At 38.1% G+C, this 25330-nt stretch overlaps 3 protein-coding genes across 3 annotated transcripts in view; 1 reads left to right on the forward strand and 2 right to left on the reverse strand.

Moving 5' to 3' along the window:
- Window positions 1–241: 241 nt before the first annotated feature.
- The window catches only part of ABHD18 (abhydrolase domain containing 18), a 37118-nt gene continuing 12029 nt past the window's right edge, over window positions 242–25330 (forward strand). The window contains exons 1-7 of the mRNA XM_080929164.1: window positions 242–345; window positions 9692–9799; window positions 10557–10641; window positions 14950–15050; window positions 20835–20913; window positions 21009–21103; window positions 24087–24104. Of these exons, the coding sequence (XP_080785290.1) occupies window positions 9708–9799; window positions 10557–10641; window positions 14950–15050; window positions 20835–20913; window positions 21009–21103; window positions 24087–24104 (470 nt within the window). The 5' untranslated portion in view covers window positions 242–345; window positions 9692–9707. The remainder of the gene's footprint in view (window positions 346–9691; window positions 9800–10556; window positions 10642–14949; window positions 15051–20834; window positions 20914–21008; window positions 21104–24086; window positions 24105–25330) is intronic.
- On the reverse strand, window positions 6609–7157 carry LOC308430155 (FUN14 domain-containing protein 2-like; the record flags this gene model as incomplete). The annotated part of the gene is made up of 1 exon (XM_080929280.1): window positions 6609–7157. The coding sequence occupies one exon, from the start codon at window positions 7155–7157 to the stop codon at window positions 6609–6611; it is 549 nt and encodes a 182-aa protein (XP_080785406.1).
- On the reverse strand, window positions 21918–22446 carry LOC308430376 (cytochrome c, somatic). Its single transcript, XM_080929526.1, has one exon. The coding sequence runs from the start codon at window positions 22379–22381 to the stop codon at window positions 22064–22066; it is 318 nt and encodes a 105-aa protein (XP_080785652.1). The 5' UTR covers window positions 22382–22446; the 3' UTR covers window positions 21918–22063.

The raw sequence follows: 25330 nt of genomic DNA on the forward strand, positions 1-25330 counted from the left end.
GATCGTGCAAGTGCGCCTGCGCACCGTGAGGCCGGAAGCGGACCGGCTGCCTCGGGGAAGTATGAAGTAGGGGCCGCGCTGGAGGCTGTAGTAGCGAGCAGAAAGCCGGCCGGAAGGGGTGGAGCAAGGCCAGAGCCGCCTGCTGGGGGCGTGTCCTGCTGTCGCCCCGCCCCGAGCTCGTCCTCCTTGCCCGCCTGGCTGGCAGCTAGCCCGCTGCTTGGTACCTGAGGAGATTCAGCTCTCGGCCGTCCGAGCTGAGGCGAAAGTCCGGTCCCCAGAGCCTGGAGAGCGGCGGTGCTCAGAGGTTAGCGAGCTCCCCTTCAGGTGTGCGTCCGCGAGCGGCCTGTAAGTAACAGCCGGTGCGTGGCTGGCTTCTGCGTACGTGCAAGACGGCATGAATGCAGCAGTGTCCTGGTCAGAGGGCGTAGGGGACCCTTACGCCCCAACCCTGCTGGCCCGCGGCGCCTCACTTTAAGGGACTGAGGGATGGGACTGATGGCAGCCAGCCACTGTTGTCCCGCTGTCTCCGCACCTGAGGGGACTGAGGGTCGAGCTGATGGCAGCCAGCTGCTGCTAACCTCGCTGGTTCCCGGCCCTCCAGCCTCAGCTTCGCAAAAACAGTCCCTCAGCAAAGCCTATTTAGTCCAACCAGCAGCTTTCAGCCTCAGGATCATAAACACTCCACTGACTCAGATGCTGTTTACTTCCTAGTCGCTATCCCTGCCATTGGGCTGTTAAGCTAATTGGTGCCAGAAGTCATTGTGTCTCATAAATTAATGTTTTCTTAACTCTAGATAATATTGTCATGTGGTTTCGTTGGATCACATCTATCCTAGGAGATGTGTAAAGTAGAAACGCGTCTATTTTATCTTGACCTGAGGTCGAGATAAACCAGTAATCTCTCAGAGTTGAGACCGGGTCTCAATTCTTGAATTCATCATAGATAGCTCTTAGCATTTGTCCGGCCTCATGAGCTCTCTGTGTGTAGTATTACCATCACCTCAACTTTGATCTTTCATTTAGGATCATCTTATGTATACCCCACTAGAGAACAACTAAACTTGAAATGTCTTATTAATCTTCCGAGTCCAGTCCTGATGTTAGATATGTAATTGTATTCAGTCCTGCAGATTTATTTATAGTAACAGAAATGCACATTTGTGTAATTGGCTCCAATACTACAGATGGGTAGAAAAGAAAGTACTTTTTAAACTATGCTATTTTTTCCTGTGTCGTGGTTGTCTTTTCTAATCCCTGGACAGTGCCACAATTTTGGGCTCATAAAATAGTGGAAGAAAAATTTAACTAGCATTTCATCAAGCAGAATGTGTATGTTGAAAGAAATCTTCAGCCCCCTCATTTCATCCCTACAATGGTTTTCTAAAGAGGAGAGGGATTGACAGTGAAAGTCAGGGAGAAAAGGTAGATTGGTGAGGGCTAACAGTGGCTTGAATTAAAAAAGCAGGACTCCTCTGACAGCAGAAGTTGTACTGTTTTCCACCAGGTTCCCTGTAAACAGAATACCAATAATATCTTCTCATATTTCTTAATAGCAAAACAAGCATTTAGTGTTTATTTAAATGAAATAATTTGTTGCTCTGTATTAGGCCAAGTATAGTTTTCCACTTTCCAGTTGAGGTGGCTGACTCAAGGTCACACAGCTAGTGGAGAAACTCAGGTCTTTCCATCACTGTCTCCAAGTGATGACTTCAGACAACAAAAACACATTCAGAGAATATATAGACAATGAAGTCTAAATAAGCTATTTCTCAGAAACAAATGTAGCAATCAAAGCAAACATGGGGAGGACAACAGTGGGGTTTTTTTGGTTTGGGTTGTTGTTTGTTTTGAAATAGTCTATCAAAAAAAGAGCAAAAATTGAAGAGATTAAGCCTTTCTGAATGTATGATTCAAAAATGTGAGACTTGTTGGGTATTTGTGCCCCTACTCCACTTTTTTTTTCTCTTTTGGTGATGCTGGAGATTGAACTAGACCTTTCAAATGTTCAATTTTGAAGTCCTGAACTGAGATATACAACCAGTTCTAAGGGATCTGATGCGCTCTTCAGACCTCAACAAGCACTAGGCATATGTATACATGTAGGCAGATGCTCACACATTTTTAAAAAAATGAAAGTTACAACTCTTTGAGGGTGGGTAAGAAGGAAGTTAATGTACATAGTAGATTAAAAATATTATAGTTTTAAATTTTATTTTACAGTACACATATGCTACGGGGCATGTAAGGAGGTCAGAGGACAGCTTGCAGAAGTGGGTTTCTCACCACAATAACAATTTTGAATTTTACTTATGCTTTTAAGGTACACTGGGGAAGCAGAGGTAAGCTACTCTCTATGACTTGGACACAAGCCAGGGCTACATAGTGAACCCCAGTCTCAAAAACAAAAACGTTTAGGAAGAAAAAGTAATGTTTGTTTAAATACTTAGATATCAAAGTAATAGGAGATTAAAAAGTACTAGATGGAGTAATATTCGTAGATGACGAGTGCCACATTAGCAATAAAACTCATTTCTAGGAAAGACATTCTATTCCTTGGCACTGTGATCACACTTCTATTTTAGGTCCACTTTGTTTCTCTCCTTTACACTTGCTATTTAAAAACATAGATGGCTGTTGTGTCCATTTTGTTTGGTGCTTCAAAAGTGACTGCTACTTCTACGGGATCTTGCTGGTGTCTTGCTTGACCTTAAAGCTTTTAGTACTTGGAATAGCTCCATATGGCACTTTAATGTAAACTGATGTTATCTTTATCCCAATTTCGAAGATTCATAGTTCTGGATATCCTGAACATAGCCAGCTCTGCCTAGAAAGTTGTTTGTTTTTTTTTTTTTTTTGTTTTGTTTTGTTTTGTTTTTTTAGAGGATATAGAAATGGCTCAGTGGGTAAGAGTACTTTGTACATAAGCAGGAGGATCTGAGTTGAAGTCATCAACACTTTTGTAAAAGGCTGGTCATTGATGCATGTGTCTATAACACCCCCACACCATCTAAGTGATTTTTGTAACTGACATGTCAATCTACATATATGCAGCGTACACATATACACAAATACACATACACCAAAAAAGAAAGAACTATATCATTTAGAGATACAGAAATTCATATTATACTGTTCTGAGACTGAAATAAGATTTAAGAATATCTGTATAATACCAAATTTCTGAACCAAATACATAATAAGCTTTGTATGTGTTTGATTTGGTTTCTATTCTTTACCTGTGGCTAGTAGGTAAATATAGCAAGAAAATATACTGCCTCTAGGCTTGAAGTGGTTTATTACATAGGAAAACAAAGTGATTTGGGGAATTTTTATAGTGTTGGGTTGAAAAACAAAGGAATGAACAATTTGTTTTATAATGAATATTTTTCATTACAAAATAATTGATAGTTCATTGACATCAGGTACTTTAATACACATGCAGAAATTGATGTAATTTCTGAAAAGTGTTTTGGGCATGTTGACATTTGCCTTTAAAATACATGGGCCAGAGACAGATGTCTGAGTTTGAAGCCAGCCTGATCTACATAGAGTTCCACAACAGCCAGGGCAATGTAGAGGGAACTTGTTTTTTTTAAAAAAAAAAAAAGTGAATTAGCTCTTGGATAGCATACTGTTTCTTGTTGAAGGATATTTGGGTTTTGTTTTCTCACATTGACTTATTGTCATAATATGTGAATATTCCAAAGGTGAATTATCTTAGTGTATGATACTAGAGAAAGACGAACATGAGTATGTGAACTATTACAGAAAGATCCAAGTAGTAAAATAATTTAAATGGATGTTAGCTTCCTGTCTCTGTGACAAAATATCTCAAAAACCAACCTAAACTGAAAAAAAAAAAATTAAACATTTTTCTATTGCAATGGAAACACCATGACCAAGTTTATGTGGGGATAAACTTTCAGAAATTAAGTCAGTGACTGTTGTGGTGAGGATGTGGCAGCAGGCAGGTATGGTGCTGGAGCAGTACCTAAGAGCTCACATCCTGGTCAACAATTAGAAGGTAAAGAAAACTAACTGGGGATGGTGTAGGTTTTTGGAATCGCAAAGCCCACCCCCAGTGACACGCCTCTAGCAAGGCTATGTATGCCTCCTAATCTTCCCAAATAGTTCTGCCAAGTATTCAAGTATATGAACCTATGGGGCCATTCTCATTCAAACTACCACAAAAAGTTATCTGGGCTCATGGTTTCAGAGTTCATGTGATGGCTTTGCTTTTAGTCCTATAGCCAGGAAGAACATCATGACACAGAAGGTGTAGCAGAGAAGCTCCTTTCCAGTCGTGAACTGGGAAGGACAGAGAAAAGAGATATACCTAGGCCCTTGATATACCTCAAGCACACATACCCAGAACTAAACTGCTTCATTAGGTTGTACCACCTCCCTATAAAATGAGCACCAAGTTTTTAGCACACCCAGAGGACATTTCAGATCCAAACCATAATAGCTGTTCATCATTTAGAATTATATTTCTTTAAAATGTATCTCCATCCTACTCCATATGTTCAAAGACCTGAACTCATTGGGAGTATGGAATATTATTTTTAACTGTGTGTGCCTGTGTGTAAGCACATGTTGAGATGTGCAAGGCCAGAGAACAACTTACAGAAGTCAGTTCTCTTCCTCCAAACATGCATATCCGGGGATCAAAGAATATCAGGCATGGTGGCCAGTGCTTTAACTACTGAGCCTTCTCACCAGCCCTAGACTTTTGTTAATGAGTAAAGAATACACTGGCTTAAATGATTTTAATTGTTTTAGTAGAATAGGTATATAGTAGAGATATGGGGTTGCTAACATTTAAAAACTCTTCCAGTTGCATGAGGTAGAGGTAATGATTAGAAGTTTGAGGTCAGCCTGAATTGCATGAGATCCCGTTTCAAAAAGAACACCATAAAAGCCAATTTCCATTTCCCATTTGTTTAATAACTGAAATACAACGTACTAATTGGCAAATTTACTCTGCAGGCGAGTATTATTTTTAAGTAACAGCTTTAAGTGAATGGAAGAATATAAACATGATTTAAACAAACTGCAAAGAGCTAGTTGGCTTATAAACAAGTGGTTCCTCAGGTCTATGGAGTCCATGGTTTTTATATATTTTTTGTTGTTGTTATTTTTGAATTTGTGTGGGTACTTTTTTCCCCTACTGGTGGAAATATGAAGAATTTAGTCCTGGTATTAAAGGTTTAATATACTCGAAGACTGAGAAGTACAGTTAGTTTCTTCTTCCCATGTAGTATTTCTTTCCAACGTTGTTCTTTAAGATCATTGTTTTCTGGCACTCACAGTGTTGAGTTTGGGCTGGACCCAAGATTTTTCTTTCTAAGCAACAGAAAATGGAAACACTAGTGGCACTCACAACACACTTGCCCTTTCTACAGAGGTGTTAGACTCCCAGGGCATACTCAATCTCTCCACCTGGCCATGAAGAAAAGAAGTCTGCCATTTTTGAGTTGTATGGAGAGACCAAAGTCAGCGTGAGATGAAGAACTGTGGATAGCCTCCCAGAGCTGAGTTTGTCCTCTGATGACAAAGGACAAAATATGAATAAATCCTATAGTTGCAAGTATATAAATTGTACCCCAAACTTAAGAGCCCGAAAGCAGATTCTTCTCCATTGAAGCTTCTAGATGAGAATTTCACCCAGCTGATAGTTGATTGAAGAAGACGAAGCCCTGATACAGGAAACCCAACTAGATAGGTTCTTGCAACCTATTCCTGGAGGAAAAGGCAAATGAGAAGATTGAGAAGGGGCAAAGTAGACTGAGAAGTATGTTCTTCAGTTCTTTCTTAAGGTCCTGGGGCAGCTGTTCCTGGTGGCTTGGGCCTGTAATCCCACCTCTTCAGGAAGCTGATACATGAGGATGTCAAGTACTAGGCCAGCTAGAGCAATTTAGTAAGATCTTCTCTCAAAATAAAAAGTACCCAAAAGGCTAAGAAGTAGGAGTAGACCTTGCCTGGTATAAGCAAGGCCCTATGTGCACCCCAACCAACCCCTTCCAAAAAAGGACCCAAAAAGTAGGCCCTAGTATTTAAGTTATAGCCCTTTTTGAAGTATCATACTTCTGAGTTCTTAACTAAGATAACTATTATAATTATAGTTTACTGGGGTAGCTGTCAAGAGGAAAATAAAGCATCAATCAATTTACTTGTAAAATTCTGTAAGGAGACTGTCCCCCTAAAATAGCTGGCTAGTGCATGGTACTCCCACAACTGTCCCTTTTGTGTTTTCTTTCTTTCCGTGCTCAAAGTCAGGTATATTCAGTTCCTTTCCGTGAAGAGCATAGTAAGGTAATTGCGCGTCGCTCTTCCAGCTCAACTGTTAGGGGCAGATCTTAGAGATGTTCTAGGGCAGATTTTACACACAGGAAAAAGACCATTCTTGTTGGCCTCCAGATGGAGAGCATACTTCCCCCTTTGCTGTCAAGCCCATAGGAGGGCCTGTGTAAATTTGCATGGGCAAGATGCCTATGGAAGCGATTCAGATTTACAACAGAGAGGAGGGCCTGAGGAGACGGAAGAGTCTGGATTTTCCTAGGATGGAGTGTTGAGGCTGGTGAACAGTGGAAGTGAAGCGATACCCCTTAGGATGCCATACCGAGCAGAAATCCTCCAAAAAATCCTCCAGTTATTAAAACATTCTTCTTTACAAAGCACACCACCTCCTCAGCTTTGCTCTTGACTTCAGTTGGTATTTGGGCGCTCTTCCTAATCGTCAGCTGCTGCTTGGCTTTTTTCATGTCCTTCTCTACTCGACTCCAGTCAACTTTGATATAGCCAGTATGGTTTGCAAGCTGGAGGAGAAAAAAGCCCCCTCCCACTGCTGTGGCAGCCAGCTTTCCAACTTTCTGGAATATGAAGCCAGTGCACCAACCAGTGACACCTCCAATAAGCAGCTGGGTTGCCACGCTGTACTTCTCACCTGAAGACCGACTCTCTTGCCCGAAAAGCTTGCGCCACCAAGGCTGGGTTTTGGCAAATTCTGTAAGATCTAGTGCCTCATAAGCATCAAAGTGCCCTTGACTTGCCGAGGCCATCGTTGTAGTCTGGTTGTGAGAGGAGAAGTGTAGAGGGTCAGTAAAGGAGGAGACTGAGCGTGCCACGGTTGCGGTTATGGTGGTGGTCGTTGTCATGGCCGGCTGGCTTTCCGCACGTGGGCAGATGTGTCCATTCCCACGGCCGCGGCGGAAGAGGGCTGGTAGAGCGCGCGCCTCGGCCTGCCTCCGGCTCCAGCTGCGTCATAAAGCCACCTTGGCCTTTATTAAGTACCTGAGTGTCCTAAGAAGGCTAAAATTGACCCACTTGTCTATGTGTGTAAGACTGGGAAAGGAAAATATATTATAAATAGTGGTTGGAAGAGTTGGTGAATTTTGCAAAAGAAAATGGATTTCTACTGAATACTTGAACAAGAGATTTGTTAAGTACAACCAAGGTTTTCAAAGGTGAATTTCAAGGTATTGCCATGAATGTTTGTTTTATACATTTAGCTGGAAATTTTACAGGAAATTCAAATGAACGATTTATCATTAGAAATGTTGCTTCTTTCCATTTTAAAACAGAAACACCCTTTAAAGACGTGAATTTATTTGGGATTATGCAAGTGATTACAGCCCAGGATGTGTGTACTGTAATAGATACATCTAAGGAGACTGAGACAAGTGATTCTCATTTATCCCTAATACAGTCTGTCTGTCCCAGGTCATACCTCCCTCCCCCACCCCATCTACTTTTCTCTTCAGAAAAGGGTAGATATCTATATCAACCAAACATGGCATATCAAGTTACAAGTGAAAACTGTTTTTTTTGTTTTGTTTTGTTTTGTTTTGTTTTGTTTTTTAAGAAGGACGTACATATAGGTTGTTTTGAAACAAAAAGTTATTGGTTATAGCAGCTTGCTTCGAGAATGAGGTCTTCACAAAAGTAATTCTGATTGTAAAATTTTGGGTCAAACAACTGCAGCTATGCACCTAGGGCTGTCTGTCACTGGAAAGATGTGGGTACAAGTAGGCTTAATGCAAAGCTGTGGGCTTGGCAGTTTTTGTGCTGGCCTAAGGAGTAACAGTATCTAGTAAATATTCCTGGTTATGAGAATTGTGAAACAGTGGGAACAACTTGTTTTGCTGGTTCAGTCCTAAGAAGGTAAAGTACCAGTCCAGTTGATGGTGGGTTACACTGTATGTTTGTATGTATGTATGTATGTATGTATGTATGTATGTATGTATATATATATATATATATATATACATATATACACACACACACACACACACACACACACATATATTATACAAAGGAAAACTTTAAGGCATCTAAGGAATGTTGCACACCTGAAATTGTAACATTTGGAGAGCTCAAGCAAAAAGGAATACCACAAATTTGAGGCCAACTCTGAACTACTAACAACCTTGGACTACAGAGCTAGATAAGCTTATCTCAAAAAAGAACATAACAAAGCAAAGCTATGTGTTGTGATTCATATCAATAATAATAATCCAGAACTTTGGAGGCTGAGATGATCCGGAGTTCAAGGGTAACCTCAGTTACATAGCGAGTTGAAGATCAGACTACTGCTTGAGACCCTTTCGCTAAAAAAGAAAAACATTAAATTGAACTTTTTAATATATCAAAAAGAAAGTTTAGGTAAAAGTCATTCAGATTTTTTTGAAGAAATAAATATTTATTAAAGTTAATTGATAGAAATGTAATTTTTCATGTTTCATATATCTACAGTGAAACTTTAATCTGAATCATGTTTTATCCATATATATATATATATATATATATATGAATGTATCCATATGTATCTTTCATTTTTATAGTATTGGGGATTGAACCTGGGATTTCATGTCTGCTAAGCAAGAACTCTGCCTCAGCTACATCTCAAGCCCAGAACTACATCTTTTAATTGAGAAAGGTTGGGCTAGATATTATTTTTTTTAGAAATATTGAGTGGTGGCACACAACTCTAATCTTAGTACTCAGGAGGCAGAAACAAGTGGATCTCTGAATTTGAGAACTGCCCCGGTCTGCACAGAGAAACCCTGTCTTGGGGAGAAAAAAAAAACTAAACTAAACTAAAAGGGGGAAAGAAACAAGAATATTTAGAAGTAAATAGTATCCAACTAGAAGCACTATTACTATTTGTTTACTGTTAAAAAGAGTTAGTATGGTGAGCTCGATAAATCTTGAACATTTTACTATCCCTGAAGTTTGGTCCTCTCTCCAACTAGCAACGTGGCCTAGGATAAATAACTGATTTCTCTATGCCTCAGTTTCCTCTGCGCAACTCAAGTAATCCTTTGTGAGGGTTCTTATATAGCTTAAATAAGAACATGTAGTTGTTCTTATTTAAATTAAGTAGTGCCTGGCTAGTATTTCAGTACTATGTGGGTATCATTCGTTAATCTTGCTTTCCAACACACAAGCTACTTAAGTCAGTCCCTGTACTTAAGATGAAGAACTCATTGTTTAGTAAGGCATTAGGCTCTTCATTTCTCTACTTTCCATCCCAGTTCTTCTAAATCTCCTCCTATATTTTTACAGGGACAGATTCAGGGATTTACTCTTCAGTCTTTAATTTTGCCTGGTATTCAGATAAGTGGTTCGAAAGTTGACCTGTTGCCTTGATGGAAAGTAAAAATAAAGTGATTTTAAATTTTACTTTTAGATGCTGTTTGGCACTCATGGGTGTAAGCAAGTTAGATATTCTATACCGGAGACTTCTCCTCACAAAACTTTTCATCAGAGGATGGGGAAGGCCAGAAGATCTTAAGAGGTAGAGTGAGTGTGTGTGTGTGTGTGTGTGTGTGTGTGTGTGTGTGTGTTTCATAAATGCTTGACTGTGTGAGTACTTGCCTGCATGTTAAGTGTTTGTGTACCACATATGTGCCTTGTGTTTGTAGAGGTCGGAGGGGTAATGGGATCCCCTGGAACTGGAACTGTGAATGATTGTGAATCACCACATGGGTGCAAGAGCAACAAGTGCTCTTCATTACTAAACCATCTCTCCAGCCCTTGAATGCTTATTTTTAATTTCTTGTTTAATACAAATTTAATTTTTATTTTAGTTATAATATATCGTAGCTTCAAATCTAGAGTAGTGTATTGATGACATTAAACACTGAACTTCAGAAAACCTTTTTCTCTTATCCTCTTACGTATTTTTGTACACTTTAGCATATAGCATCATGACTTTGGTGCAAACTGTCAGTGACTGTGAAACTGTAATACACTGGGGCTCACGACAAAACCTGGACCTAAGAAAAATTATTTTCAGGATTGACCCATTTCATTCTGAATCTTAAATGTGTTTATTCTGAACAATTTTGTTTGTTATGTTTTTTAAGAGAAGTTTTTCAATTCCTAAAAGAGAAGAAAAAGTACCCTTTTCTATCAATGATAAAATTTAAATTGAACAAGGCCTTTTAATTGAATTTGCTAATTTTAATCACTGTTCATCACTCATAACATAGGTCTAATAGTTAACAAAAAAAGATTTATTTTTGTATTTAAAGAAAATTGTCTCCTAACAGACTTTTTGAATTCAGAAAAATGATTGGAAATCGAGAAAGGTGCCAGAACCTGGTTTCAAGTGACTATCCAGTACACATCGATAAGGTACGTAAGAACAAACCAAGTACTGAAGTCCTGTAGCAGTGGCCCTGAGGCAGTGCACTGGAGCGTGTATGCATATTTCAAGAGTGCTGTTCTGTCCCAACTGTGTTTTAGTTTTACTCATAAGTAGTGGGGAACATATGTTTAGCATTTGCCTGAATACATAGTATTTAGGCTGCATTTTTCTGAGTTTCATTTTGTATCCTTAGGCTCCTGAGGGTTCAATTATTCAACCTTAAAGAAGAATATTAAAGAAGACTAGTAAGTATTAAAAGAAAGCGATCTACTTAGAGGATGAACACATTAGGCATATTTGCGAAAGCACTATTAGGAAGTACCAGGGAGCTATAGTAGAACACAGTGCTCAGAGAAAGCTAGAAAGTGCTCTGCACATGAGAGAAGAATATTTTCTAAATTGTTTTGTCTCATAAGTAATCAGATGCTTTTATATAAAATCTAAGTTTGTGTAATTGTGTAATAGAAGGGAACTAGATTTTGGTTTTGCAATCTATCCCTGACCTTCAGCTGAAGTAAGTATGCTTGCATCTTTTACATATTGGATATATATAGATTTTCTTCACCAAAAGTTTCTCCAAAAACAAAAAAACAAACAACAACAACAAAAAAAAAAACCAAAAAACCCAGAAACTTAAAAATGGAAGTCTTTTCCACAGAAAGAATGTTACATTTGGTCTAGATTTTAAGAATTTCTTTATGATTGAAATTTTGGTGAGTATTTTTCTCTTTATAAAATATAATGTTTATAAAAAGATGGCCCCCATTTTTTCTTTTCTTTTAAAAATTAAAGGTTTTTGGGCTGGGTGGTGGTAGCACACACCTTTGATCCCAGCACTCAGGAGGCCGAGGCAGGCAGATCTCTGAGTTCAAGGCCAACCTGGTCTACAGAGTAAATTCAAGGACAGCCAGTACTATACAGAGAAAGAGAAACACTGCCTTAAGAAATACAGCCCCCACAGTACACACACACACACACACACACACACACACACACACTGTCTCAAAAAAAAAAAAAAAGGTAATGGTCTTTTACAGACTGAGATGGCCCAGTGTGTACATGCTCATTGCACAAGCATAAGGACCCAGGTTCAGATTCCCAGTATCCTCATACAAACCGTGGAAGCAGGTACCTTTAACACTAGCACTAGAGAAACAAGGACAGACGAATCTTGGGGCCTGCTGAGCTAGAGACTGCAAGCTCCAGGTTCACTGAGAGACTTTGTGGCAAAAAATAGAGCAACCTAGCGTGGAAGAAATAATCTTTAATCTCAACAGAAAGGAGTCAGAAACAGGCAAATCTCTAAGTTCAAAGCCAGCCAGTCTGCATAAGGAGTTTATGACAGCTAGGGCCAGAAATCACCACACATATATAGGTAAGCGTGCCCACATACTTAGGTGGATAAACACCCAAACACACAGTAAAGAAATACATGTACAAGTGAACGTAGCAAGAATAGTGGCCTTTAAGCAAAGTGCCAAGTACAGATCCAGTCTCCTCTCATCTCCGCTAGTCTCCACCTCCTAGTCCTGTCTCTTCACAGCCACAGAGGATACTCTTAATTTCAAGACACTCCCACCCTGGTTTAAAATTTTAAATTATGTGAATTATACAATGGAATGTTTTAGATTTGTTACCTAAGTATATACCTATTACCTATCACTTTTTTTAACCATTTTATTCCATACATTTTCATTGACCCTAAATACACACTGTCACTCTAGCTATGATTTCCTATGGCTTCTGCTCCCACTTTCTGGCAGTTACTAGTTTGTTTTCTGTATCATCTATGGAGTCTCATTTTTAGGACATTTCTTATAAATGGAATTATGCAGTATATAATCTCTGGTTTTTCACTTAGAAAGTATTTTTCAGTTTATTAATTTTCACTATTCTGTTGTGTACGTGGTCTGTGTGGGTAGGCACACATGCCATCTCATGAATGTCAATTAATAGATTAGAGGACAACATTGTAGAGATATGGGTCTATCCTTCCACTTTTAGGTAAGTTCTGGGACTTGAACTCAGGTTGCCAATCTAGTACCACAAGTGCATTTGCCTTCTCTTGCCCCTCTTAGTGTGTTTATAAGGCTTGTTCATGGTTCACCTTGCATCAGTAATCTTTTCTGTAACCACAAACTTTCTTCTCTACTCACAAATTTGTAGGCATTTGGGTTGTTTCTATTTTGGGACTATTATGAATAAACTATAAACTACTGTGAACACTCGAGCATAAATGTTACATGAACATTCTATATGGGGTAGTTCTGTTAACTATACCTGTGAGTTTATTGTTGGTTCATATTGTAACTCTATATCTAACCTACCAAAACTCCAGAATATCTGCACCATTTTACATTCCCACCAACACTGTTAATCAGTGTAGAATTTAGGGAGCCGAGAATATAGATCTGTGGATAGGGTGTTTACCTAATTTGCACAAAGGCTGAGGTTTAATTTCCAGCACTGCATTAAACCTGTGGTGGTGGCATACACCTGTAATTCTAAAACTTAGGAAGTGGAGGCAGAGGATCAGAAGTTGAAAAGCACCCTTGACTACACCGTGAATTCAAGGCAAGTCTGAGCTACATACACACATACAAAGACAAAAGATGCGTAATATATACTGTTAAGGCATCTCTATTTTGGGAAACTACTGGAAAGTACAATCAGATCAGGAATACTCTGAAAAGGAAGAATCATAAAGAAATTAATGTAGTTTAATGAATGTTACAAACCTGTACTTAGTGACATAGTATTCTACTGATATAAAAATATATAGGCTGATTGGAATCTGATAAGCAAGGCTTGATGCCACTGGGCTGGTAAAAATGGCATTTTAATCTTTTGATGGGGGGCTGTGCTTGTTAAATGTTTGAACAATCAGTTTGTGGTTTGTTTTGGGTTTTGTTATTGGTTGGTTGGGATTTTTTGGGTGGGATGTTTTATTTTGTTTATGTGCACTGGTGTTTTTATTATTTAAATTGTGTGTAAGCATGGGGGTGGTATGTGCACCTGAGTGCAAGTGCCTGTGGAGGTGGAGGTGTGAGATTCCCCTGGAGCCTGGGTTACAGTTGTAAGCCACCTAATATGGTTGCTGGGACTCAGGAAGAGCATTGTGTGTTTCTAACCACTGAGCCATCTCTCCAGACCCATTTTTGTTATTTTAATGGTGGGACCAAGGAATGTAGATCATTGGTAGGATGCCTGCTGTATGGGAAAAACGGGAAAAAAAAAAACAGTTTACTAATCTTAACTCACAGATACAAAATACTGAATTTGAACAACAGCAGCCACCGACATGGATGTTTTTGTTTTGTTTTTTGTTTTATTATAGTGAAAATATATCTTCCTGCTACTTTAATTTTAACTTTTGACTTGAACGATGATTTTTTTTTTAATACTAAAAAATAATTTCTTAGGAAGTAAGCTTAGGTATTAAATGTTAGCAAATTGCCTTCTTTATTATTGTTGTTTGAATTTTTTTAAGACAGGTCTTGCTATGTAACCCCAGCAAGCTTTGAACTCATGAGCCTCCTGCCTCAGCTTCAAAACTGAAGTGATTTTAAACATGTTGCCACAGCTGCCTACACTACAGAAAAAAAAAAATCCCCTTTTGTCCTCATATAATGCACCAGTATGTTATCACATAATGAAACGTGATACTACCCTGAACACTTGATAGTAGCTTAGATGGTACCAAATTATTGCTGCTTACAAATTGTACTTTTGATTGTTTTTATATGGTTGCATGCCTTTGATTGTTTTTGGTTTTGTGGTACCTAGAGTTGAATACAGGGTCTCTCCACTTGCCACATGCTCTAAACTAAACCATAGTCCTAGCCCTGTTGAATGGTACTGAATTCCTTTAACTTGTATTTTATGAGATATTGCCTGCCAGTGTGTGAACTAAATTTATTATTATATCCCAATTATACTGTAGCATAGAAGGAAAACAAATACTGTGAAGCTGTCTTTAAAAAGGGACAATGGATCATTCCCTGTTAGGAATATTATAAATGGAGGAGTTTGAAAGAAAAGCATAAAATATTTCAGAAGGTATCAAATATCTTTGGGTTTAAAAAAAATGGGACAAAAAGGAAACATAGTAAGCAATGAAAAAGTTTTGGTTCTGAGGACGTAGCTCAATTGTTTTAGGTAAAGACGACGTTCATGTGCAAGAGCAAAGAGAATGTTAGTGACTAGTTAAATAGAATATTTTATCAGAAAAAAAGGCTGTGATAGACCTGTATCTTAGTCTACTTTGTATACACCTCAGTTTTCTTTTCTTTTAGGTTGAAGAACAGTCAGATTGTAAGATCCTAGATGGACACTTTGTTTCTCCCATGGCCCACTATGTGCCTGGTATCATGCCAATTGAGTCTGTTATTGCAAGGTAAGGATCTGTCTGGCAAGGAAGATGAGTGACTTATGTCTAGCATCACAGTGTTCAATGTAAGTACTGCTTATGCTTTCAGAGTGGATAATGCCCTGAATGTTCACTCTAGGAAATTAATTACCCTCACACGCAGAGTTACTGTTATCAAGGTGAGGTGAAAGCTTAAGAAGTCAACACCATCCTCATAAAAATTCAGACATGCACAGTCACATGGAAATGTTTCCAACGGACTTTAGTCATTTGCCAGCTCTGCTCATTTCTAAGTAGCGTTTGCCTTTTAGATTTTCACCTTGAGGGGTAGTGAGATAGCTTACCTGATAAAGACACCTGACCGTACCTGATGACAATTCCCAGGACTCAAATGGTAGAAGGAGAGCATTCCCACAAGTCGTCCTCTGGTTTCCACATGTGTGTGTGTGTGTGCGCGCACACACACACACACACACTAAATTAATGAAATTTCATTTTTAAATTTCTGTGATGGTGGGGCTCTAGGATGGCTAAGGGATACACTGAAAAACCCTGTCTCAAAGCCCAAAAAAGAAAAACAGAGCAAAACAGAGCCAACATAAGTAAACATAATTTACTTAAGGTAGTCAGTATTTTTCATTTGTTCTAAGATAATTACATTTTAAATTTTATTTATTTATTTATTTATTTATTATTTATTGTATGTGTGTGGGTGTTTTACCTGCATGTATGTCTGTATAATGTATATGCTAGTGTCCAGGAGGCCAAAAGAATGTGCTGGATCTAGGGCTGGAGTTATAGACATTTGTGTCTCGCCGTGTGAGTTTCGGGAATTGAACTTGGGTTCTTTAGAAGAGAAGCCAGTGTTCTGAACTACTGACCTGTTTTCCCAGACCTGTTTGTTTGGTTTGGTTTTTGGTATCGGATTTTGGTTTGATTTTTTTTTCTTTTAATAAAATGAAAATAAAATGCAAGCAATGTTGTATAGAGCAATAAACAAGGACTTTGTCATTAAACAGATCTGGACTGAACCCTGACTCCACTACTTATTAATCCAGTGACCTTAGGGCCAGGTATTTTTCTGAACTGTATATTGTAAAATAGAGATGACGACTGTTCATCTCACATGGTTGTTAAAAAGTGATGTGAGGAATGAAAATTGTATTCAGTGACTATGAAAGAGCTCAATAAACATGTAGTTCCTCAGACTGTATATTAATGGTATATGTGGTAAAGGAATTGCTGTTTTTATATACTGTAATTGTACTCTTTGAATCTGTGCCCTCTTGTATCTATCTTCTCAGTCTTAGCTAGAAAATTGTTTAGGTATTAGCTTAAAGAAAGGGGGAGAGCTTGGTTAAAAGGCCGTGGGTAACGTGGCTTGAGGGAGGAAAGAGACATTCAGTCCAAGAAATATCATTTCAACATTTATTAGGAGTTAAGGGAGTTCTTTCTTGTTGATAAAAACAACAATAATAGGGAAATTACCAACTTTAACTCTGCAATAGCATTTATTTTTTGTTTTTAGAAAGTATTTGGAGCACAGTCACTAGATATAGTCCAGGCTAGCCTCAAAACTGTCAAGCCTCGAGCCTAGCCTCCTAGGTGCTGGTTTGCAGTGGCATAATCTTAAAGCATTTATTTTGATGAGTAGAAATTCCCAACTGATGCACATTGACATCTGGTTTTCTGTTCTTTACCCATCTGGTTGGGGGTGAGTGGGCATAGTAACATACTGCATTAAGATATAATAAAATACAAATAAAAGTATTAATAATCGCTACATGAAGAGATCATTGCTATTTTACATCTACCAACATCTTTTTTTTCCTTGGCATTCACATATGAGACTGCTTGTTTTCATTTTGGCCTAACTAATCAGTGAAGGAAGTAAATCTCCAAGGCTCATACTTAAATGGCACATTTTGTTCATTAAAGCAGCTTAAGATCCTTCCATATATTTTTTACCTGTCTATTGTCATGGAATTGCTGGATTTGTTGGGAGATTTTTTTTTTTTTTTTTTTTTTTTTTGTTTTTGATTTTGTTTTGTTTGAGACATTCTCTGTTTGTTTGGGTTTTGTTTTTGTTTTTGAGACAGGGTTTTTCTGTGTAGCCCTAGCAGTCCTGGAATCCATGCTGTATACAAGGCTGGCCTCAAACTCAGAGATCCACCTGAACATCTGATGTCTTCTTCTGGTCTCCAAGAGATCCAAACACATGCACAGTTACATACACATAAAATTTAAAAAGAAAAATCTTAAAAAACTACATTTATCATCTTTGTGTCAGGCATAGTAACACAAACTATGTCTGACTATTAAAACTATTTAATCTTAGCACTTGAGAGACAGAGGCAGATGGCTCTGTAAGCTCCTGTGTAAGAACAAAACACACAAAACCTCACCTGTAATTGAGACTGGCTTTGAACTTGTGAGCCTGCCTCCCAAGGCACATACCACCATACCTAGAGTTAACATGCATATAATTAGATATTAAAAATAGTGTTTTAAATATATATGTATGTGTTGTTATACATATGCATTATGCATGAGTGTTTTGCCTGCATGTGTGTGTACCATGAGTACGCAGAAGGTAGAGGAGAGGGACATCCACATCTCTGGAGACTAACATTGCGAGCCACCATGTAGGTACTAGGAATTGAACCTGGGTCCTTTGCAAGAGCAGCAAGGGCTCCTAACCAGGCTAGCTTTGAACTTGTCATCCTCCTGTCTCTCTTAAGAACTAGGGTGACAAGCATGCACTGCTTCACTGACTTAAATCCCAGAGCTCAGGAGTTAGAGGTAGGAAGATGACAAGCTCCAGTCCAACCTAGGATACATAGTGACACCAGATTTTAAAAGATTTATTTATTTATTTTATGTGTATGAGTACACTGTCGTTCTCTTCAGACACAATAGAAGAGGGCCTCAGATCCCATTACAGATGGTTGTGAGCTACCATGTGGTTGCTGGGAATTGAACTCAGGACCTCTGGAAGAACAGTGTTCTTAACTGCTGAGCCATCTCTCCAGCCCATTTTTAAAAAAGATTTATTTATTTATTGAAATCAGATTTTAAACAAGCAAACAAATAAATGGAATGAAGCATAATCTAAAATATGTTTTAAATTTAAAAAGAGTAAAACAAATAAAAAAGCTTCCTATCCTATTTTTCTAGGGCTCTTTTAAAAAAAAAAATATTGGTGTGTGGATGTGCATACATGCAGGGGTTAAATGACAACTTGAAGAAGTTGGTTCTCCTGCAATGTGGGATGCAGAGTTCAAGTGCACCCATCTGTCTAGGCAGCAAGCACTTCCTCCTGCTGAGGCCATCTCACCAAGCTTCTCAGACATTATAATTTTCAATGTAATTCCTCTTTCTCTCGTGTGTGTGTGTGTGTGTGTGTGTGTGTGTGTGTGTGTGTGTGTGTGTGTGTGTGTGTCTATTGGTGGGGGGGGCTTATATATGTGGATCCACATGAAGGGGGTTGGTGGCTATAGGTCAACAGCCCATGTTGTTTTTCAGGAATTATCCACCTTTTTTCTTAAAATGAAGTCTCAGGGAGCTTACATATTAGACTAGACTAGCTGGGCTACAAGCCAATTCTTCCCCAGCATTGAGATCACAAGTGAATACCATACCCCATCCCTGCCACCCCCCCCTTTTTTTTTTTTTTTTTTTTGATAGTTTCACCTATCCCAAACTGGCCTCAAACTCGATGTATAGCTGAGAATTACTTTGGATTTCTAATCTTCTTGCCTCTAACTCATGAGTGCTGGGATTACAGGAATGTACTAAGGTCAGTTTTATGTTTTTCTGGGGATTGAACACAGGGCCTTTTGCAGGTAAAGCAAGTCTCCACCAGCTGAGCTACATCCTAGATCTTTACATGGGTAAAAATAAAAATGCTTGCTTACATCTCATCTACTTAGCTACTACAGTGACTCTTGGAAGTCTCACATTGCTACCTGAGCCATTGATCAACCCCCTTTTTTATCTTTTTTCCTTAGAAATGCTTATACATTGGGGAGTTTTCTGGGTTTTGTTTTGTTATAGGGATAAAAATTAGGAGAATTTGTATATCTTAATTATCATGATTGAAGATAAATATATGTATGTGTGTATATATGTATATATATGGGTGTGTATATGTATACATAAAGATATAGATACATTTCATATATCTATGTAAATATGAGCTGCTCAATTTAAGCATATAATTTAATAATTGTTGTAACTACCAAGTCATACAACTATCTTAATGGAATTTTAAAAATTATTTTGTTGGCTGGTTGTGGTGAATTCCCTTAATCCCAATACTTGGAAGGCAGAGGCAAGTGTATCTTACTGAGTTCAAGTCTATACAGAGAGTTCCAGGACAGTCAGGGATATGTAGAGAAACCCTGGGGTGGGGGGTGCAGGGGGAGAAAGAGATGCTTAACTTAAGTTTTGTCAATATGTGAAGTTTTATTTCTCCTGAAAGTGAAGTTGACTTTGAGTTGTACTTCAGATCTGTATGTTATCTGCTAAATTCACTTTTACTAAGTACAGGTAGCTGAGTCAAGAAAGCTGCTCCTACCCCACTGTTAGAATGAAGAATTGAATCTAGACACAGAAGTGCATGTTAGGAAGCCTGCTTTCCCTATATAGATTGTTAGCTTTCTTTCCTTTTCTTAAATACTTAATTTGCAGCAGTAAGGATTAAACCTAGGGCCTTGCACATGCCAGGCAAGCAAGTATCCTGTAAGCAACTGTTTAGTTTCAAGTGTGTCTGTATTTATTTCTGTGAGTATATGCCACATGCTTGTAGGTGCCCATGGAGGCCAGAAGAGACTTTCTGACTCCCTGGAACTGGAGTTCCTGGTGTTGTAAGCTATCTGCTACTCAATCTGATATGTATACTTGTTAGGACTGAACTCAGACCCTCTGAAAAAGCAGGAAGTACTCTTAACTGCTGATACATCGCTCCAGTTTTGTCTGACAATAACACCATGCCACATTAAATAAATCCGTGTCCAAAAGTTTGGCATGCCTGCAATTTATTTGTTGTTTCCTCCCCATCTGTGGTTTCATAGGTAATTTCCCTTTTTAATTGTTTTTTTTAATTCTTTTACAGTTTCATTTATAAACATAATATCCTTTGCAGCATTCCAGTATTCTCATTTCCTACTCCTCCCACCAAATCCCTAATCTTTCTAAGTCTTCCTCCTGCTTTCATGTTTTTTCCTCCTAACAGAAATTAGGTTTATAATACTGTAGTTTTTGGATACATAGTTACAAGTCAAATGCCAAATTTCTAAGTATTTACTTCAGGATAAAATTCAGGTCAGTAAGATAGCTGAGTAGATAGAGACACTTTGATAAGACTGACAGAGTTCAATTCCTAGGACTCAGGTGGTGGAGAAAAAGAACTCCTGCAAGTCGTTCTCTGACCTTTGACCTGCACCAGGGCACACCCACCCCCACGCATACATATATACACACATACGAATAAATGTTAGTAAATGTAAATCCACTGGCCCATCCTTTTAGAGAGAGAAAGCTTAATTATGCTACTTTTCAACTTGAGAGTGTAGAACTGGGCATGATGAGTCACACCTGTAATGCCAGCACTCAGGATATTAAGGTAGGAAGGCCACAAGTTTGAGCAGCCTTACCTACATAGTAAGTTCCAGGCCTACCTGAGTTATAGAATGGCCAGACCTTCTCCATGAATTAATTAAACATAAATAATTAAAAACATATACATGGTTATGTGTATGTGTAGTTTATAGCTAATTTTCTTTTTTTTTTAATCTCATGTTTTTATAGGTTCCAGTTTATTGTCCCTAAGGAATGGAACAGCAGATACAGACCTGTATGCATTCATCTGGCTGGAACAGGAGACCATGTAAGACTTGTGACGTCATAGGACTTCAAACCTAGAAAATTCTTAGCACCTCTCCTCAGCACACATTCTTAATGTGTCATCTCTTCTTTCCAAAGCATTACTGGAGGCGCAGAACGCTCATGGCTCGTCCTATGATTAAGGAGGCCAGAATGGCTTCATTGTTGCTAGAAAACCCTTATTATATCCTTTTGTGATACTTAAAACATTCCTTTCTCTCTTTGTTTATATACTTACTCTTCAAAAGAAGAACATCTGGTGCTCTCTACCACTGAGCCATCTCTCCAGCCCCCATGGTAACTAACTTTTCAAAACTAGTTGCATCCAGTTATCAGCTCAGAAAATTATTAAAAAGCGAGAATGAAAAAGATGATTTATGCCTTATAAAAAGAAATGTAATGGAAAGTAGAGTTCAAGGCCAGCTTTGGATGCATAGTAAGTTTGAAGGCGGCCAAAGGTACAAGAAATCCTGACTCAAACAAAAAAGAAGAAGAAAAAAGAATAAAGGCCAGGAATAGTGGTTCATGCCTTTAATCCCACGAGGTTCTCTGTGAATTTGAAGCATAGCAGTTTCCAAGATAGCCACAACTACTCTATCTCAAAAAAAAAAAAAAAAAAAAAAAGTAAACAGTTTGCCCTGTATAGAGAGAAATTCCTGTAACCCCAGGTGCTCAGAAGGTTGAAGCAGAAAAGTTGTGAGATGGAACCAGCTTTAGATGTATAGTGAGACTAACATAAATAGTTTCATCTTATTTATAATAATGATAAACTATACTTCTATTTCTTAGGGTTCTTATGTTAAGTCAAACATTTGCTGTTAAAGAAGTGTTCATTTTTGAAATGCATTTATAGTAAAGGTAGAGGTTTAGAACAATACTTAATTTTCAGGATGATGTCAGATTATTCAAAAAAAGAAAAAGAAACTGATGCACATTTCTGCTAATAAGAGGAATGAATAATTTGACAATTACCAGTGTTTCTTTTTCTTTTTCTTTTTTTTTTTCACGTTACCACAAGTCAGTTTTACTTAAATCAGGACTGTCCAACAAAAACATTGTTAGCCATTCATGATCTGAATTTGGTGTATGAATTAAATTATGGTACACATTAAAAATCATGAGACATTTGTTTTGTAATAAATAAGGCAGTGAAATTACTCATTTGTAGCCTTTTTAAGATAAGCTATTAGGTCTGCCCTTTCTCCCTTCTTCTTAATTCCAGCGAAGATCATTTTTGTCCCAGGGATGTACTTTTTGGGATTCTCCAAATACTCCATCAGGGTATCCTCTCCCCAGGTGATGCCTTTGTTCTTGTTGGCATCTGTGTAAGAGAATCCAGCAGCCTGACCTGTCTTCCGCCCAAACAGACCATGGAGATTTGGTCCAGTCTTATGCTTGCCTCCCTTTTCCACAGTGTGGCACTGGGCACACTTCTGAACAAAAATCTTCTTGCCTTTTTCAACATCACCCATTTTAAAGTCGATCGGGGCTGGTCAACAGCACAAACGCTCAGACTCTTAGCCAGACGTCCCGCTCTCTCACCAGTGTTTCTTAAATAATAAACACAGTATTAGGAAAGCTACTGTGAAAGAGAAACTTACTACAAATGACTGAAAAATCAGTTCAGCTCAATCTCTTAAAACTTTTCATACCTGCCTGGGGAAACAGATAAACCTGTAAAGTACCTGCACACAGAATCTGAGAGCCTGGGTCCAGATCTCCAGAACACCATGAAAGAGCCTAAACCCCAGTAGTACTAGGAAGGCAGAGATATGTGGTTGAGTTGCTTTTGGGGCCAGGGATTTACCCAGAACCTTCTGCATTTATTTTACCACTGAGACAATATGGGTAAATGTCCTGTTTTTACATCATAAATACTTTGATACATGATTTTAAACTTTAAAAAATTGTGAATATTTTTGTACTGTAACCTAATAAATAATTACCACTTATATGTGAGAAAACAGGTATAAGAAGGTAAATGGCAGGTCTGAGGTCACACACACTCAAGACAGAGTCATTTCTGATCCTGGCACAGAAGTGGCCCAGTGTGGCCTAGCATGTGAGAGTTCCCAGATTCAGTTCTTCCACCACACAGGAGAATAAAAGGGAAATGTAAACTTGAAGATCCGTTGACAGTAGTTTTTTTCAGTCTGGCAAATTTATTCTAAGAACACAATACAAAACAAAACAGAAACAGTTAGAAATGTGCTCATGTGGCTTTACTTATATAAGTCATTAGAAGCAAATGTGCAAGTACTGACAAAAATGTATTCATATACTGTTATGCAAAAATGCTTTTAAAATCCGTACATTTATCTTTGTTTTTTAAAATAAAGTTGTTCAATTAAAAAAAAGAAGAAATGTGCACTGTACAGAAACTACTGAGTAGCCTGGCTCGTGACACTGGAGGACACAGTTGCTGTGCTGTTTATTGCTTCTGCGCTCATCCCCTCAGACCTGCCACTTACCTTATATCTCTTTTCTCACTTCCTAGTGGGAGTAATTTCTTAGGTAATACAGAATATTAAGTACTCAGTACAAAATAGTAACCGTTTTTAGGTTTAAATAAAAGTTTAGAGTTATGTATGAAAGTATTTAAGATGTAAAAACTGGGCATTAACCCATGTTGTCTCAGTGGTAGAGCAAATGTAAAAGGTCCTGGGTAAATCCTGGCCCCTAAAAGCAAGACAGAAGCACAAACATGTGGAATGGAAAAAGAAAAAAAACAACAACAACCAAAAAAAAAAAAAAAAAAACCCATACTGGATAATTTTTAAAATGTTAGTGTCTATGTCTGTATAGAAAGTAGTTTTAAATGCTTTTCTATATTTCTTAGATTTCTAAAATAAGTATATAAAATTATATCAATAAATTTTAACTTCTATCTAAATTGAAGATTGCACAACCTTTTAAGTATAGTGAGTATATTAATTTATACATTTCAAATAATTGAATCATTTGGTTTGTGATTATATCTAAATAAAGTTATGTAAGTCTTAAAAACAATTAAGTTAAAAGAGATGAGAACTTGTAAGCAACTTTTGAAGTAACTAGGAAGTAGTTACTTGGGTATTGTATTCAAATTTAACTGTTTTGCTTATAATATGTTCTGCAATGAGTATGTTTAATTATTTTAAAACTTTCTCTTTGACCCATCTTCTTAAATGGCTGCAGGAAGCCCAAGGACCAAGTGTAAGTATATATCACTCTCATTATCTCTATTTTTGCAGTCTTTAGGATAGTGTCTTTGGCTGACATGTAAAACTTAGTAAGGATATAGATTTAATTCTTTTTGTTTCTTTGTTTTTCCAAGATAGGGTTTCTCTGTGTAGTCCCCAGCTGTTCAGGAACTCTTCTGTAGACCAGGCTGGCCTCTTACTGACAGATCTGTCTGCCTCTGCCTCTTAAGTGCTTCCTAAAGGCCTGTATGGCCTCCAAATTTAATTCTTTTTTTTTTTTAATTCTTTTATTTCATTTATATAAGTACACTGTTGCTATGTTCCTACACACCAGAAGAAGGCATCAGATCCCACTACAGATGGTTGTGAGCCACCATGTGGTTGCTGGGAATTGAACTCAGGACCTCTGGAAGAGCAGCCAGTGCTCTTAACCACTGAGCCATATCTTCAGCACCCTCCAAATTTAATTCTTATTTAAAAATTTTTACATTTTAATGTCTGATAAAGTGATAGATTTTTAAAACCTTAGTTGATTCAGATTATATTTGTGAAATCATACCTGGACAAAAAATAAAATTTTGTCCTTTTTAAATACATATTTCTAAATCACTGTTGAGGAGTGGAGTGGTTGGTATGTACATGTGAGTGTAGGTACCCGTAAAATCTGGAACACTGGATTCTCCTGGAGCTGGAATTACACACGGTCCTGAGCTACCTGATGTGGAGACAGGGAACCAAATCCACATCCTATGCCACAGCAGTCCTTCTGCCACCAGAAACTTTGTTCTTCTTAAAGTACTTTTTTTTTCCCTTAAAGACTTGGAAGGAGTGTGATTAGAAAATTGGTCAGAAATATATATTGGGTAATTTCTCCAAATGGGCAAAGATACTTGTCTCTCAAATGTTCATCAAAAGGTGACTTTGGCTAAGAAAAAGTTTAGTCAGCCTTTTTTTCCTCAGTCATCCCTTCCCTGTCTTTGCCCAGTGGATCCATGAACCAAGTGGCTATGGTTGCAGAGATGGAGGTTACGAATAACCTGGGTAACAGGGGCTTTCACTCACCAAGGCTGACCTGGCTATAGCTGCTGCTGAGCACCAGATCTAACACCGAGCCCCATTTGGCACTCTTCTCCAGGGTGACCAGCGACCTGTTGATAGATGGACTACATTGGTCTTTCCTTCATGGAAAGGGCAAAGTTTTGTCCTTATCTGAATACTACTGGGATCAAACAAATGAGA

Source organism: Micromys minutus (assembly GCF_963924665.1).
Source record: "Micromys minutus genome assembly, chromosome: 15".
NCBI classification, from domain to species: domain Eukaryota; kingdom Metazoa; phylum Chordata; class Mammalia; order Rodentia; family Muridae; genus Micromys; species Micromys minutus.